The following is an 18,318-nucleotide window of genomic DNA, read 5'->3' as shown; positions in this document are numbered from 1 at the left end:
ATATTTTTGGGAGAAGAGAGATTATGAAACACTGATGCTGCCCCCTCATTGGCTTCATAGAAAGTTTTGTAACTCCAAAACTAAGTAAAAAAAAGTTAACTAGGAATGGGATGAGGGCCTTGAGGTGTTGGAATATACGTTTTTCATTTCTTCTCATGATGACCATCTTGGCTGCCATAGCTCTTAGTTAATTCTCTTTACTTGCCATTGTATTTGTTGTAAAGATTATCTTGAAGCCCAGGACTGACCAAAAAAAAAAATATATATATCTTCCACCTTCACAGCTACTATGATATATTGTAAATTGTACATGTGAAAAACATGTGAATTATGTAGACTTGTCTTCAAATAAACTATTTTTAGTTACATTAAAAATTTTATAGCAGCCAGGTGCAGTGGCTCACACCTGTAATCCTAGCTAATCAGGAGGCTGAGATCTGAGGATCGAGGTTCAAAGCCAGCCCAGGCACAAAGGATGTGAGACCCTTATTTCCAACTAACCACCAGAAAACTGGAAGTGGTGCTGTGGGATAGGATGGCAAGCCTAGTGCTGAAGAGCTCAGGGACAACACCCAGGCCCAGAGTTCAAGCTCCACGACCGACAGAAAGCAACTTCATAGCAGTGAAAAGAGTCATGGTTCACAAAATTACAACTATATAATTTGAAATAAAAATGGTTTAATTAGGAAGATCAAGCATCTTAATTTTTGTGGTCTAAGTAGAAATCAATAGGTAACTTACATAGTTAAATGTCAAAGACAAGGTTTGCATTAAAATGTACATAGGAAGTATAAATTAATAAAAGGAAAATACATTGACAAGGAAGCTTAACTTTATTGGAAAGATTCTTGGGTTTCATTGTGACATTGATTCCATTTATTGCTTCCCTTTTGTCACAAAACCTAATAATTTTAGCCCTGAGTGATAAATTAATTAAGAGAACTGGACAAGTACATTTTATTGGATTGGTGTTTAATATAGTCTTAGGTTTTACCCTTAATATATACCAGTAACCCCCTAAAATAAGTAGGATTGGTAATCCATTTAAATCCTTTTGTTTAGAACTATAAGGCTCATGCTTGCTAGCAGATGCTCTACCACTTATGCCATACCCTTTTTGCTTTGGTTATTTTAGTATTTTTGTAACAGCAGGCATGGACCATAAGTAGACTTATACATCCTATGAAGCTGGTGCAAGCCACCATATCCAGATTGTTTTTCTTGAAATGGAATGTTATAAACTTTAAGCCTGCCTCCTGAGTTGTTGAGATTACAGGCATGAGCCACTGAGTCTGACTATCTCCCTGAAGAGGTGCTATGTAACTTCAGTTAGTTCCATTTGTAAACATGCAAAATTTTCAAACGGTTATATTAAAGTTAAAAATAAGAGTAAGAATATGATATTTTACTTGCTGGAGAATAGTATTGGTATTTCAAAAATGACATTCCAGAATTTGAAATTCCTTTGGCTTGCATTATAAAATTTACATTTAAGGGGGGAAAAATCAACTCTTGAAATTAACTGAATTTGTAAAGTCTCTGTTTAGAAGTTTATATATATATATATATATATATATATATACATATTTTTTTTTTGCCAGTCCTGGGCTTGAGCTCAGGGCCTGAGCCCTGTCCTTGGACTTTCTCAAGGCTAGAGCTCTACCACTTGAGCCTCAGCACCACTTCCGGCTTTTTTTCTATATGTGGTACCGAGGAATCGAACCCGGGTCTTCCTGCATGCCAGGCAAGCACTGTAACCACTAGGCCAAACTCCTGGCCCAGAAGTTTTTATATTTTTGTTGTTTGTGTGTGTGTGTGTGTGTGTGTGTGTGTGTGTGTGTGTGTGTGTGTGTGTCTTTCCTCCTGAACGCCTCTTTGCCTTTCATCATAAAAGAGCCTGGTACTGCATATATTCTCTCTCTCTCTCTCTCTCTCTCTCTCTCTCTCTCTCTCTCTCTCTCTCTCTCTCTCTCTCTCTCTCTCTCTCTGTTAAATTCAGCTGGAAAATTACAGGGTGCAAACATTTACCCATCATTTCTTTGGAAAATACAAAAAATGTCTTCAAAGTGGAGACTGTGATTTAAGTATTCCTAAGAGTGGGGATTGCAGTTTATATTCTTTACTCTTTACTCCTGTAATTACATGTATTTTAGTTTCTACATGGTGTAGCTGAGTTCTAAGATGCCATCTTTGTTCTCTGATTGAGCCCCTCTAGAAGAAAGTCCAAATGTCCTTGGTCCGTGTATGTTTGTGGAGACTCTAATCCTAAAAATTGACTCAGAAATGTGTCTGAAATATATGTATTTCTTTAAAAGTAATTTTGAATATATTTTAATTTGGGGGACAGTTTTGGACACACGGAATAAATGAGCTGGTTAAGTTTATCCCTCTTTTAACCAGCACACAATTTCCCTTTTTCTTAGCATCTTCAATTAGTGTGATATATTGTTATGGCTTTAGTCCATAGTTAACATTAAGGTTCATTCTTTGTGCTGTGTATGGGTTTTGACAACTGCATCGGAATGGTCCATCATTATGATTTCATACTGAATAGTAATACTGTCCTATAATCTTCAGTATGTCACACATTAACTTCTTCTGAACTCCATAAACCTTTCCTTGGCAACCATTGCCTTTTGTTTTTATTGTCTCTATAGTTTTATCTTTCCCAAAGTATCATCTAAGCTGGGTCATATAGTATGTAGCCTTTTTTCTCAGACTGTTCTTTTAGTTTACAGTATGCATTTAAGATTCCCTCATGTGGCTTAGTGGTCCATTTCTTTGTTTCCTGGAATAATAATATTTCAATGTACATATTTTGTTTAGTCATTCATCTATTGAAGGATGCCATTGACTGCTTCTTGTTTTTTGCAATGGTAAATAGGCTGTCATAAGCATTTGTGTACAGATTTTTGCGTAGACATGTTTGGCCTCAGTTGGGTACATGCCTAAGAGTGGGGATTGCTGAATCATATGGTTAAACTATGTTGATTTTTTTTTTAATGCTGTTTCTGGGACTTGAACTCAGGGTCATGTGCTCTGACTTGGCTTTTTTTGCTCAAGGATAGTGCTCTTCTACTAGAGCCACAACTCTTTTAGACTTTTGCTGGTTATTTGGAGATTAAGAATCTTACAGATTTGTCTACCTAGGCTGGCTTCCAACTGAGATCTTCTGATCTCAACTAGAATTACAGGTGTGAGCCATTGGTGCCAGGTCTATGTTTAGTTTTATAAGAGACTGACAAACTATTAGCACTCTGTATTATAAACATAAGCCATCAGTGCACAGCCAAGCAGTTTTTGTTGTTTGTTAAGGTCCAGAAAGGGAGAGAATATAGAATGTGAGACTCTCCTGGTCTGTGATCCTGTTTCCCTAATGTGATCTTGGGTGAGACTTTAAGGACCAGTTATGGGTGGAGGAGGAATTAATGTTTTCTTTTCTTGAAAACCTCGTTCCTACCCCGTTACCCCTGCCATACACATACAGTCTCATACATGTGTGTATGAGAAAAGTACAAATGCTTAAAAGTTAACTTTTGTCTTTGGATCTTAGGGTAAAATAAAATTTTTTTTGGTGCCAGTTCCAGGGTGTAAACACAAGACACTTGCTCAGCCTTGTTGACTTCTACTACTAGAGCAACCTCAGCCCACCATTTTGCTGATTACTTCAAATTGGAGTCTTAGACTTTTCTAAAATTCTCAGATCAGAGACTCCTGAGTAGTTAATATTAAGGGTTTGAGCTACCAGCACCTAGCTAGATATTATTTTCCTGTGATTATGTTTATAATGTAAACAAAAACAATAAGATTTTTTTGACTGTGTGAAAATTTTACTTGTTGGCCTTAAACTCAAAGTTGATTTACATGACAAATTCAAACTCATGTGAGTCTCACATCTCCAGTAAATTAGGACTACAAGCTTGTACCATGACACTCTGTGTGTATGTGTGTGTGTGTGTGTGTGTGTGTGTGTGTGTGTGTGTGTGTGTGTGTGTACTGGTCTTGGGGCTTGCTTGAACTCAGTGCCTAAGCACTGTCCCAGAAATGTGTTCAATGCTAGTGCTCTACCACTTTGAACCACAGGACTGTTTCTGGCTTTTTGGTTGTTAATTGAATATATGAGTGTCAAGTTTTTTCTTGCCCAGATTGCCTTTGAACCTCGAATCCTCAGATCGTAGTATCCTGGTAAGATTACAGGTGTGAGCAACCAATGCCCAGTTTTCTAATTAATAATGATAATTATACATGTTATCTCATACATATTGTATATAAATATGATATTTTGATACATGTATATGTTAAGTCAAAGTAAGCATCTCTCTCTAAACATTTGTCACTTTTTTATTGTTGTTGGTGGTGGTCATGGAGCTTGAACTCTGAGCCTCAGCGTTGTTCCTGAGCTCTTCAGCTCAAGGCTACCACCCTACCCCTTGAACCACAGCACCACTTCCAGTTTTCTAATGATTAATTGGAGATGAGAGTTCCATGTTCTTTATTACCCAGGCTAGCTTTGAACTGAGATTCTCAGATCTTAGCCTCATGAGTAGCTAGTATTACAGGCATGAGCCACTGCTCCCAGGTATCACTTTTTGATTAAAAGAAAATTTAGCCAGGCGCTGGCTCATGCATGTAATCCTAGCAACTTAAGAGGCTGAGAACTGAGTATCAAGATTCAAAGCCAGCCTGTGCAGGAAAGTCCTTGAGACTCATAACCAGTTAACCACCAAAAAGCCAGAAGTAGAATTGTGGCTTACGTAGAAGCAGTACAGTATTAGCCTCAAGTAGAAAAAGAAAAAAAAAAAAAACACTCAAGGACTGCACCAAGGCCCAAGTTCAAACCCCAGGACTAGTACCAAAAAAAAAGAAAGAAAAGAAAAGAAAATTCATGTGGGTAATCCTAGCTACTCAGGAGACTGAGATCTGAGGATCGTGGTTCAGAGCCAGCCTGGGCACTAAAGTCTGTGAAACTCTTACCTCCAATTAACCACCAGAAAACTGGAAGTGGCTCTGGGGCTCAAGGGGTAGGGTGATAGCTGTGAGCTAAAGAACTTGGGGACAATGTCCAGGCTCAGAGTTCAAGTCCTACAACCAAAAAAAAAAGAAGCAAAAAAAAATTCATGGTTAGAGCTTTTTAAAAGATAGATACTACGGTTGTATAATAGCATAACTCTTCTTTCCAGCTATAGGTTCCTTCTGTTTTTATTGAAAATATAAGTGTAAAGAAAAGACTTATAGGAAGTATGCTAAAAAAGCAGCTCATAAACTTTAAACTACTGTATAAATTACTCATAACTGAGTATCAGGAATAAAGGCAATTAAAATAATTTGGGGGCTTGTCTGTTTTCCTTCAATAGGAAAGTAAATATATTCATTTTATTGAAAAAGATTTAGGAGTTTTATTTTGTTACAAGTTGATAAGTAATTAAAATACAGTACCAAATAGTATTTATGTAGTTAACAAACTTAAATTTTTGTTTTTGCATTTTTAGGCCAGAAATGTCCATACAGGAGAGTTAGCTGCGGTAAAAATCATCAAGCTGGAGCCTGGTATGTAATTTGGGGGAGAGGATGGAGATGCTATACATCAGACCTAACCTATTATATATTAAAATTGTCAAGACAATTTTGAACTGTTTTCTTATATCTTAAATATAAGATTTAAGTGAGGTACTAGTAGCTCATACCTGTAATCATATCTTCTCAGGAGGCTAAGATCTGAAGATCGTGGTTTTTCCCAGGTAGGAAAGTCCATGAGACTCTTTATTTTCTATTAACTACCAGAAAACCAGAGGTGGTGCCTGTGACTCAAAGAGGTAGAGCACTAGCCTTGAGCAAAAGAGTTTAGGGAAAGTGTGCAGGCCCTGAGTTCAAGCCCCATGAGTGACAAACAAATGATTTAAAAGCATATGCCATAGTTCTTCCCTATCCATTTATTTATTTATTTATGTGGATACCATCTTTCAACCCTGTATATCATACTTTTCTTGTCCATATAAAAGTAATTTAATTTTCCTTCCTCTTTGGTTAGTTTTCCTTTCTCTCTTGTTTTGTTTTCCTAAACATAGGGCTTTAAAGCAGTTGATTCCTTCCAAAATTTAAATGTTTTTCTGTCAAGCATCATTTTATGGTGATAGAGGGAAAAAGTGGGAGAGAATATTGGAAGGGGAGACATTGTCCAAAAAGAAATGTATTCTTTACTTGACTTATGTAGCTGTAACCCCTCTGTATATCATAACAATGTTAAATTTTTTAAAGAATTAGTTTAAGGAGTGTAAAAAAGATATAGGTATATTGTTTTTCGAATAGCTAGACAGTTCTCTGAAACCATTACTACAAATTCCATCATATCGACAGATTTGGAAATACATTAATTCTCAAAACTAAATTTTGTATAAAAATGGCTTTTGTGTCCTGTTCTAGTGACTTTCCCCCTGCAAACCGCCTTCCTTGTTCAATACTATTCTGGTTTTGATTACTGTGATTGGGGCATAAACTCAGGGCCTGGGCACTGTCCTTGTGCTTTTTCAAGGCTAGCACTCTACCACTTGAGCCACAGCCCCACTTCCAGTTTTCTGTGTATGTGATTCCGAGGAATTGAACTCAGGGCTTTGTGCATGCTAGGCAAGCACTCCACCACTAGGCCATGCTCCTTGCTTATACTCATAAGCAAGGTTCACATTAAATTATTTTTATCAAAGAAAAAAAAGAAGGTACTTATGAGAGTAAATTAGAAGTCTTTTGTTTTGCCTTTTTTTTCAAGCTAAAGTAGATGGTGTTTTTTTACTCTTTAGAACAAACTCAAGAAATGTTTAGAATTGTTTAGGTCAGAAGTGCAATGCTTTGCCAGTGAATTTTCCCATCATTCAGTTTACATACTTTTAAAAGTATCTGGAGGCCAGGAGTTTGGCCTTGTGGTAGGAGTGCTTGCCTAGCACACGTGAAGACCCAGGTTCGATTCCTTTGTACCACATACATAGAAAAAAGCCAGAAGTGGTGGTGTGGCTCAAGTGGCAGACCACTAGCCTTGAGAAAGCCCAAGGACTGGCAAAAAAAAAAAAGTAGCTGGAGTTAGTTGTATTTCAGAAGTGAATTCGTACCCACCCTCCCATTCTTCATCCTTCTTTCCTTCATTTTGTTCTTTCTCCTTTTCTTCCTTCTTTTCTTGGTGATAAAAAGGTTGTGTTGCTTTTAGTTATTTTTGGGTGGGATCTCTTGTTTTTGGTTGCACTTGTCTAGACCACTGTCCTGTTTATCATGCCTTCCAAATAACGGAGACAGGTTCACATCACCATACCCAGCTTATTGATTGAGAGGCGATATCTAACTTTTTTTTGGTCTGGGTTAACCCTGGACCATGATCTTCCCAGTATTCATATTTCAAGTAGCTAGGATTATGGATGTGAGCCACTACACCCAATTCAAAAGTGAATTCTTAACTATATTTAACAGATTTGTAAAATTGTACTGAAGCCAGTACAATACAGAATGCTTCCTTGTAATGATTTAATACGTGAACTGTTCTAGAATTACATAGAAAGACACTAAAAGACAATTACTTGCCAACATGACTTTGGTACTTTTTAGAGTATCTGGAGATAGCTATATTTCAGAAGTGAATCTCTTCCCACCTCCTCTTTCTCCTCTCTCCTATCCTTCTTTCCTTTATTTTGTTATTTTTCTTCCTTCCTTCTTTTCTTGTTGATACTAGGGTTTGAAATCAGAGCCTTTCACTTGCCAGGCAGTTGTTTCAAAATAAATAGGAATCTTTAAATATCTTTGAATAGATGTTTAAAAGTTTTTATACTGCCAGGAAATCCTTTTCCTTGAACTATAAGCAGAGAAAATAGAGTAAATGGGAAAAGGTCAAAGTTAACTTTTTTCTTTTATTCTGGATCCCAATAAAAATGGCAGAAGAAATACATTTTATTGAAATAATATTTCATTAAAATCTACATTCAAGCTGGGCATGGTAGCTCACGCCTGTAAATCCTAGCTACTCAGGAGGCTGAGATCAGAGGATCTTGTTTCAAAGCCATCCAGGACACTACAAAGCTGTGAGACTCTTATTTCCAATTAACCACTAGAAAAAAATAAAAGGTATGTTTTGCTGTGGTTCAAGGGTAGGGTGGTAGCCTTGAGCTGAAGAGCTCAGGGACAACAGTCCCAGAGTTCAAGTCCCATGACCACCCCCCCCCCAAAAAAAAACCACATCCATTTGGCTCATCAGAAAAAGTTTTTTTTTTGTTTTTTACTAGCTTATATTAAATATACAGAGGGGGTTGTCAATGTTACACTGCTACACTTCCACTCATATTTATGATATGGTCCAACCAATCTCATCTTCTCTACCTCCTTCTTCCTTTATTTCTTTGTGGTACTGGGGAGTGAACTTAGTACCTAGAGTACCTGATAGGCAAGCTCTTTAGTAACTTGAGCCACAAATCCCTCAGCCCTTAGGAGTTTTTTGTTTTGTTTTGAAATAAGATCTACTCCCTGTCTTCTTGCCTCTGCCTTCTGAGTAGCTAGGATTATATGAGTATATACAAATACTCCTATTTCATTACTATCATTCAAAATAAAAGTTCCAGCGTTTGAAAGAAATTCACTGGGGCCGGAAGTTTGGCCTAGTGGTAGAGTGCTTATCTAGCATGTACAATGACCCACCCAGGTTCAATTCCTTGGTACCACATACATAGAAAAGCCAGAAGTGGTGCTGTGGCTAAAGTGATGAAGCTCTAGCCTTGAGAAAGCCCAAAGACAGTGCTCAGGCCCTGAGCTCAAGCCCAGGACTGGCAAAAAGAGGGGGTGAGGAGAGGGAGAAGGAAAGAGAGAGACAGAGGAAGGGAAGAAGGGAGGGAGGGAAGGAGGGAGGGAGGGAGGGAGGGAGGAAGGAAGGAAGGAAATAAGGAAGGAAGGAAGGAAGGAAGGAAGGAAGGAAGGAAGGAAGGAAGGAAGGAAGGAAGATAGATAGATGATTAATAGTGCCACAAATCAGCGTGGCACTGTTTTTCATAGATATGTGAAACTTAACAGACAAATATGGTGTAGGATTTTAAGTAGGATCATATAGTACCTTTGCTTTTAATTGTTGAGTTACATGAGTGTTCTGTTTTTTTAATGTATTCCAAATATTAACTCCTATCAGATATAGTGTTTACAAATATTTTTACCTGATTCTCAGTTTGTCGTTGCATCCTATTGATTGTGTCCTCAGATAAACATAAGTTTTAAAGTTTGCTGTTGTCTTATTTATTGGTTTTTGTTTTTGCTACATGTGCTTTTGGTGTCACATTCAAGGAATTCTTTTCAAATCCAACATTAAGATGCTTTTTCTAGAATTAATTCTAAGAGTTTCAGAGTTTAGTGTCTTAACATGTAGGTCTTTTCTAGTTTTGTATGTGATTTAGGTGAAGTTCTATCTTTATTCTTTTCTATGTGGATATCTACTCTTCCCAACACTTCTCTTTTTTTGGTACTGGGGATCAAACTCAAGATGTTGCACTTGCCAGGCAAGTACTTTGCCACTGAGCTACATCCCACTCCTTAACACTTAAAAAAAATACATTGTCCTTTTTCTCTTGATCTTTATATTCTTGTTGAAGATTATTTGGTCACAATATGAGGCTTTATTTCTGAGTTTGTTATTCCTTCACCTTCAAGATTGTTCACCTTCAAGATTGTTTTGGCAAATTTCAAAATGATTCTTTTTTGTTTCCACAAAATATGCCATTGGAATTTTCATAAAGATTATCAGATTTGGAAAATTGGTTTTTCAACAATACTAACTCTTCTTGTATATGAACATTAAATGTCTCCATTTACTTGTGACTTTAATTTCTTTTGACAATGTTTTGTAGTTCTTGGTGAACAAATCTTGCATTTCCTTGGCTCAATTTATTTCTAGGTATTTTACTTCTTTGGTGCTATAATAAGTGAAATTTTCTTAATTTTCTTTTCTGGTGGTTCACTCGTATGTAGAAATACATTTGCCTTTATATGCCGATTTTAATATTCTGTAGTTTGCTAAATTTATCAGTTCTAATAAATTTTTGGTAGAATCTTTAGTGTTTCAACACTTAAGATCATTCACCAAAAACATAAATTCACTTGTTATTTTGAAAATGGATTCTTTTTAGATTATTTTGAATGACATGAACAGTGAGTACAAATACTATTGAATGAAAGTAGTATGTGAAACTGTGGCATACAAGTCCAGTTTGTACATATGATATAAGAAACCTTGTAATTATATACACAAAAGATTCACAAACATGGAAATTCTTCCATCTTCTAATGTCTTAATTTCTTCAATGTGTTTTGTAGTTTTCACTGTAGAGACCTTCCGAGTTGTTGGTTAGATTTATTCCTAAGTATTTGTTGCTTTGTATTGGTAAAAAGGGCTATTCTTATTTGGATGCTGTTATTAGTGAGATTGTCTTCCTTGTTTTCTCCTCATTATGTTTGTTGTGAATAGAAAAGCTACTAATTCTTAGGTATTAATTTTGCACCTGCTATTTTGTTGAATGTGTTTGTCAGATCTAATAGTTTTTTTGATCGAGTATTTAAGGTCTTTTAAATATAGCATCATATCTGCTGATAGAGATAATTGGAGTTAATTTTTTTTTTGCCAGTCCTAAGGCTTGAACTCAGGGCCTGAGCACTGTCGTTGGAACTTTCTCAAGGCTAGCACTCTCCCACGTAAGCCACAGCACCATTTCCGGCTTTTTCTGTGTATGTGGCACTGAGGAATTAAACCTGAGTCTTCATGCATGCTAGGCAAGCATTCTACCATTAGGCCTAACTCCCCACCCCTGGATTTAATCTTTTCTTAGGAATTTCTTGTTTTTCTTGTGTTACTGATCTTGTTAAGAATTCAAGCACTATATTGGACATCTTGTCTGATTCCTGAATTTAGAGGAAATGGTTTTAGTTTCTCCCTTATGGTATAATTGGCTGTGGGTTTGCCATATATAGGCTGTATTATGTCAAGGTAGGATACTTCTGTTCTTAGTTTCAAGACTTTTATCATGGAGGAATGCTGATTTTTTTTTTATTTTTTTATTTTTTTGCCAGTCCTGGGCTTGAGATCAGGGCCTGAGTACTGTCCTTGGACTTTCTCAAGGCCAGAACTTGACCAGTTGAGCCACACCACCACTTCCAGCATTTTTCTTTGTATGTGGTACCGAGGAATCGAACCTGGGCCTTTGTGCATGCAAGGCAAATACTGTCCACTAGGCCAGACTCCTGGTCTGGAATGCTGAATTTTGTCAAAGGGACTTTGTTCATTTATTGATAGACTTCTGTAATTTTTGTCTTTGATTTTATTTATTTACTGTATTAGTTATCGGTGTGTGTTGGATCATCCTTTTGTCCCTGGAATAAAATCAACCTGATTATGATGTGTAACCTTTGTAATATGTTGTTTTATTCAATTTGCAGGTGCTTTATTGAGAATTTTTTTCGTCTGTGTTCAAAGAAATTGTTGTCTCTTTTGTTGTTGTTTTGTGTTAGTATTAGGGCTTGAAAAACTTATGGACTGGGTGCTGTCCCTGAGCTTCTTTTGGTCAAGGCTAGTACTCTACTACTTGAGCCATATCACCACTTCCAGCCTTTTCTGAGTAGTTTATTAGAAATGAGCATCTCACAGATTTTTCTGCCTGGGCTGACTTTGAACCATGATCCTCAGATTGCAGCCTCTTGAGTAGCTGGAATTATGGGTGTGAACCACCACCACCTGGCTTGTTAGAGGCCCCACCCCCCTTGTTCTTGTTCTTGTTTTGATGTCCAATTCTGGCTTCATAAAATGAGCTTGGTGGCATTTCTTCCCTTTCTATATTGTGAAATAGTTTAAGGAGCATTGGTATTAGATTTTCTTTGAAGGTCTGATAAAATTCAACAGTGAATTGTCCAGTCCTAGGCTTTTCTTGGTTGAGATACTTTAATTAAGTGCTTCAGTTGGGTTTTGCTGCCGCTATCGTTGGTTGTGGGATTTAAGCTCAAGGCCAGGACACTGTCCCTGAGCTTTTCTGCTGAAGGGTAGCACTCTACCAACTAGAGCCACAGTTCCACTTCTGGTTTTCTGATGGTTAATTAGAGATAAAAGTCTTACAGACTTTTCTACCCAGGCTGGCTTTGAACTGTAGTCCTCATATCAGCCTCCTCAATAACTAAGATTAGAGCCATGAGCTACCAGCACCAGGCTAAGTGCTTTAGTTTCATTGTTTGGCTTGTGTTTATGTTGTTTGTATACTCTTGAATCCGTTTTGGTAGGTTATATGTTTTTAGAAACTTATCTGGATTTTGTACATTTTCCAATTTATTTTGAATTTAAGTTTTTAGAAACATTCGCTAATGATGGAGCTGAGAGTTTGTCCTAGTAGTAGAATACTTGCCTAGTATGCACAAAAACCCAGGTTTGATTCCTCGGTAACATATACATAGAAAAAGCCCAAAGTGGTGCCATGGCTTAAGTCTATCTTTGAGAAAACCCAAGGATAGTGCTCAGGTTCAGAGTTCAAGACCTAGGACTGGCAAAAACAAAAAAACCAGAAAATTTGGTAATGCTATCTAGATTTCAGTGGTATGTGTGCTAGTAACTCGGTTTTACCTTTAAGTCATCTTTTTCTTTGGTTTGGTTAGTTTGGCCAGGTCTTTGTCAACATTGTCTACATTTTCAAAGAACCAACTCATGTTCCATTGATAGTTTGTGTCAGTCTTTCAGTCTTTATTTCACTAATTTATGCCCTAACCTTTATATCTTTTTTCCCATCCTTGAATTTGAGTGTTAGCTTTTTCTTGTTTTTCTAAGAGCTTGAGATACCACACTAGGTTATTGAAATCTCTTGGTTTTTTTTTCTTTTTTAGTATAGGTACTCATAGCAGTGAATTTTGCTCTTAAAACTCACTTTGCTATATCCTAAAGCATCTTGTAAGTTATATTTTAATTTGATTTTTAGGAACTTTTAAGTTTTTCCTGTAATTTCAATAATGAACTGAGTGATTACTCAAATGTATTATTGTTCAGTCTCCATGAGTTCAGGTTCTATAATTTAGTGTGATTGGTTTTTAGTTTTATTCCATTATTATCTAATATGAAGAAATTATTTCAGATTTTTTTATTTACTAAGATGAAGATGTCTTTATGTATGTATTTTGGATACAGTATGTATTTTGGATACAGTTCCAGGGACTGCTGAGAAGACTATAGCTATTTGGATGTTAGTTAAATCTGTTTTCTCTGTGGTCGAGTTTAACTCTAAAGTTAATTGATTCCTTTTCCTTTGGTGATTATTTATAAGAGTGTAGCATTGCAGTCACCCACCATGTGGATCAGTTCATACCTTTATATCCAGTAGTGTTTATCAAATTGGGTATACCAATGTTCAGTGCATATATATGTATATATATAGTATATATATATATACACATATGTATACACACACAATTACATGAAATGACTATCGTTTCTAACTTTGGCTTGAAGTCTGCTTTGCTAGATAGGAGGAACATTAGGTATTCTTACTTGCTTTGGATTCCATTTGCTTACAATATTATTTTCCATCCTTTTACATTAGTTTGTATGTGTATGTCTTAGGGAGATTTCTTGCAGGCAGAAAATGGTTAGGACTTTACTTTTGTATTAGTTTTTTGTTTTGTTTTGTTTTTTTTTTGGTCGGTCGTGGGGTTTGGACTCTAGGCCTGGGCACCTGAGCTCTTCAGCTCAAAGCTACCACTCTACTCCTTGAGGCACAGTACCACTTCTGTTTTCTAGTGGTTAATTGGAGATGACAGTCTCACAGACTTCCTGGTTGGCTTTGAACCATGATCCTCAGATCTCAGCCTCCTGAGTAACTAAGATTACAGGCGTGAGCTACCACACCTGGCTTCAATTAATTTTTAATCAGCTAGCCTGCATATGTTATTTGGAGAGTTAATGTTATTTACCTTTAGGATTATTATTGAAAGATAAACACTTCATTGTGCTGCATTAGTTTTTTTTTGTTCTTCAGTAGTTTTTATTCTTCCAGTGAAATTTATTTTTTCCCTGCACTTTTGTGATTATCTTTTTTTCCTCTTTTGGTGAATAGTAATTTTGAGTAGCTTCTGCAATGCTGACTTTATGGTTGTGAACTGCTTTAAACTATGTTTATCACAGAGACCTAATTTCTCCTTTGATATTTAAAGGAAAGCTTTATTATTGATAACCTTAGTTTGGGTTCCCTCAGCCCCAGCACATGGTCTTCTGGTGTTAGGGTTAGTGCTGCTGCTGTGCTATTCTTTGATAGGTAACTTGCCACTTCTCAAGGCTTTCTATCGACATTTATAATTTGATATTAGAAGTTGTTTTGGGGGGGTTCTAAATACCTTCTGTACTTGGATATCCATCTCTTTTTTCAGTTTGGGAAATTTTCTGCTATCTGTTCTAAATAAGGTTTTTGTTTTGTTTTTTGTTTTGCCACCCCCTAGGGCTTGAACTCAAGCCTGGGCACGGTCGTGAGCTTTCTCAAGGCTAGAGCTCTACTACTTGAGCCATAGTACCACTTCCGGTTTTCTAGCAGCTAATTGTAGATAAGAATCATGGTCTTTCATGCCCCAGCTGGCTTTGAACCATGATCCTCAGATGTCAGCCTCCTGAGTAGCTAGGATTATAGGTGTGAGCCACTGACACCCAGCAGATTTGTACATTTTTAAGATTTCAGGTTTTAGAGAAAGAATTTATTACTTTACAGACCCAGCTAAGTATTGAGAATGCCTAATTCCTCATCTCTAGCTAATATTTATTGTAAAGTTCCACCACCTGATAACTAGTCATTGCCATATCTGATTTGTTCTATGAAATATGGTATCTAACTTCTCTTGCTGACCTTATAACACAATCCCCTGATCTCTGCCTCCCAAGAAGATGGATTATCACACCCATCTGCATGTTTTTTGAAATACTCTTTCTGTGTATATATGTATTCAAATGATTCTATAAAAATATTTTATATTATGAACATACTCTCATATCAGAACACACATTTAGAACTATCTTAGAGTATCTCTAGCTGTACCATAAATTATTTAAGTACTTTTTAATAAGCCATACTATAGTAAACATTTATCTCTGTGCATATCTCCTTAAGAAAAAGAACTTGGAAGCAATTAGGGATTCAGAGATTTGCACATTTTTTTCTGGTCAATCATGGGACTGGAACTCTGGCCTTGGCACTGTCCTTGAGCTCTTCAGCTCAAAGCTAGCACTCTACCACTTTGAACCACAGCACCACTTCCAGTTTTCTAGTCGTTTATTGGAGTTAAAAATCTTTTGTGCTTGGGCTGATTTTGAACCATGATCCTCAGATCTCAGCCTCCTCGCTAGCTAGGATTACAGGGATGAGCTACCAATGCCAAGCACATTTTTAAGATTTCCACTTTCAGAGAAAGAATCCAGCGCTTTACAATACTAAGTATTGAGAATTCCTCATTTGTAGCTAATATTTATTGTAAAGTTCCACTACCTGTAACCAACTTATTTGTTTATTTTTTCAGGTGATGATTTTTCCTTGATTCAACAAGAAATATTTATGGTTAAAGAATGTAAACATTGCAACATTGTTGCCTACTTTGGAAGCTATCTCAGGTAATAAATAACAAGCCCCATATACTCTGTTTATTTTATAGTTTCTTTGCTGCTATTCTCCTCTTCATGTCATTATACTTGACATAAAGTTGTCCAAAGTTGAAAAATAACTGGTTTATGACAACTCTACACAAGTGGTCATACTTTTAAGTGGCAGCCTTAATGAAGCATTATGAATAATTCAAAGAAAGTGTTGTGATTTAGACATTGATCTCATTCTACTCCATTTACAGAGGGGCATACAGCTACTATACTTAGAATACTGTACTTGACTGTGTGTTGGAGGAGGCTAGTAGGTGCCTTCCTTCCACTCTGCAGTGCCCCAGAAGGAGCATCAAAATCCTTTCAGAAGTTGAGAACTACCAGCTAACACATTTTCTTTCTCTTTCATGTTAGTCGGGAAAAGCTGTGGATTTGTATGGAATACTGTGGTGGTGGATCACTTCAAGATATTTACCATGGTACTGTGAATTTGACTTCATCATTTAAAACTCATAATTGTTGTTTGACATTTTCTAGGTAAGAGGTAAAATGACAGCTCTGTTGCCAGAGTACTGCATAACAGAAAAATAAGGAGATTTTGTAAGTGGTGGTGATAGTTATTCAATTAAATTTGCCTTAGCCTGGATTAGGAAACCCATAAGTATATCTGCAAACTAAATTTTACTTTTTAAATGTAGTCTAGAAAATGCTTATTTACAAAGGAAACTGCCTAAACATTCTAGTAAATAAGAATTGAAATGAAAAGGAATAGCTCACGTTACGGAAATTGTGCATCTGTCTTAATTTAAACACAAAGCAGAAAGCAGCTTAATTGTATTAAGATGATATGTAAACTTAAAAAAAGAAAAAAATTGGAGTATTTCACTTATCAGTCTATTAATTTGGTCAAGTTTTTTTTTGTTGTTGAATTTGACTTTTTTTTTTTGCCAGCACTGGAGCATGAGCTCATGGCCTGGGCTCTCCCTTAGTTGTTTTCTGCTGAAGGCTGCTGCTATACCACTTGAGCCATAGCTCACTTTTGGTTTTGTTGTTATGGATTATCTCACAGATTTTCCTGACTGAGCTGGCTTTGAACCTCAGTCCTCAGATCTCAGCCTCCTCAGTAGCTAGGATTACAGGTATGAGCCACTGGCACCCAGCTAAAACTTACTTTTTAAAAAAAAATTTTAAGATGAATTATGTCTAAGAAATGTCTATGCCTTTAGTGCACTCAAAAACATAGTAATCAAGGCCTAGTGGTGGAGTGCTTGGCTAGCATGCACAAAGACCTAGGTTCAAATCCTCAGTACCACATAGAAAAGGCCGGAAGTGGTACTATGGCTCAAATGGTGGAGCACTAGGTCTTGAGAAAAACCCAAGGGTAGTACACAGGCACTGAGTTCAAGCCCAGGACTGGAAAAAAAATAAAAACAAAAAATACAGTGATCATATGGCATGAGCTTGCTTAACAAGTGTAACATCCTAGATTTGATCTCCAGTATCAAAAAAGGAAAGATTAAAATTATATATATATATATATATACATACATACATGATGTTTCGGAGTAGGGTGTAGACAGCCAGTTATTAACATCTGTGTAAATTTTTTTGTGCATAGGTTATATATTGAGTTTCACTGTCTATAGAAATCACCCAGATTTTCTTTTCAGGGTCACTAAAAGCATAATTCCAGATCTTCTTGTTCGGGTACTTGCATATAGAAGATTTATAATCAAATTTAGAGACAAATCTGTTTGCCAGAAATAGGTTGATGGGGTTTATGAAAGCATTATACTGAAAAGAGACTATCTTGACATTTAAAAAATATATAATACTTTTCACTGTTTTACTAGCCAATCTTTTTATGGTTTTCTATAAGTATTAATTAGTTGCATGTTAGCTGTATATAGTTCTTTGCTTTCTTTCATTATTCAGGACTGAGTTCATGCCTCTTGCTTTCTATAAAATGTCCTATGATACTTAGGTACTTACTTCTATCCTGAGCTTACACAGAATAGAAGCTTTGTTTTTTAATACTTAAAGTTGTTATGGAATAAAATAAAAAATATTTATTTGCTAGACTTCACAAAAATTTGCTGTTGTAAGAGATTACTAATGTTCATATATTAAAAACCTAAGTATTTTCACTCTAGTGATATATTTAAGCACAAGGTGACTACAAGAAATCACTTCACAATTCCAACGACTTACAGTCAGCCATCTTTCAGCAGTTGGTCTTTTTTTGGGGGGGAGGTGATTAGTTGGTGCTATTTTGACAAAATTATGGAATGTTGATGACCTTCAAATAAAAATATTTCATTAATGTTAGTTTTTCTTGTGTTATCAAATAAAATTAACTTAGAAGCAATTAGAAAGACTGAAATATTTTCTTAGGATTCTTGGTTTTATATAAACAAAAAACTGAAACCCCAAGCACGGCACATTCCTTAGAAACATCGGTATCAGTCTTGTTTTGTAGCATAAATGCAATTAAATGATAGAACAGAAATATATCATCTTAAAAACTACACTAAAATTAGAAATAGGTATTCTGTGTCAATTATACAATTTATAATCTTCTCTAGTTTTTAATAAGGAGCCAAAATGTGTTTTTCTTTTCTCTCTTTTGACATCCTCAATATTTTCTGTTTTTTGTTTGCTAATTTTTGGTCTTTGTTACTGTGATTCTAGGGATTAAACCTAGTACCATTTGA

General features: G+C 36.2%; 1 protein-coding gene across 2 annotated transcripts in view; it reads left to right on the top strand.

The window, feature by feature from the left end:
* Positions 1-18,318, top strand: part of Map4k5 (mitogen-activated protein kinase kinase kinase kinase 5) — an 80,431-nt gene that overhangs the window by 17,773 nt on the left and 44,340 nt on the right. For both annotated transcript variants that reach the window (XM_090345070.1, XM_090345071.1), the window contains exons 2-4: positions 5,490-5,547; positions 15,532-15,622; positions 16,019-16,083. In XM_090345070.1, coding sequence (XP_090201196.1) covers positions 5,490-5,547; positions 15,532-15,622; positions 16,019-16,083 — 214 coding nt within the window. The remainder of the gene's footprint in view (positions 1-5,489; positions 5,548-15,531; positions 15,623-16,018; positions 16,084-18,318) is intronic.

The sequence above is a fragment of the Megascapheus bottae genome, chromosome 14 (genome assembly GCF_031878675.1).
Source record: "Megascapheus bottae isolate mThoBot1 chromosome 14, mThoBot2.hap1, whole genome shotgun sequence".
In the NCBI taxonomy this organism is placed as follows: domain Eukaryota; kingdom Metazoa; phylum Chordata; class Mammalia; order Rodentia; family Geomyidae; genus Megascapheus; species Megascapheus bottae.
This window is presented reverse-complemented; position numbering and strand designations above follow the sequence as displayed.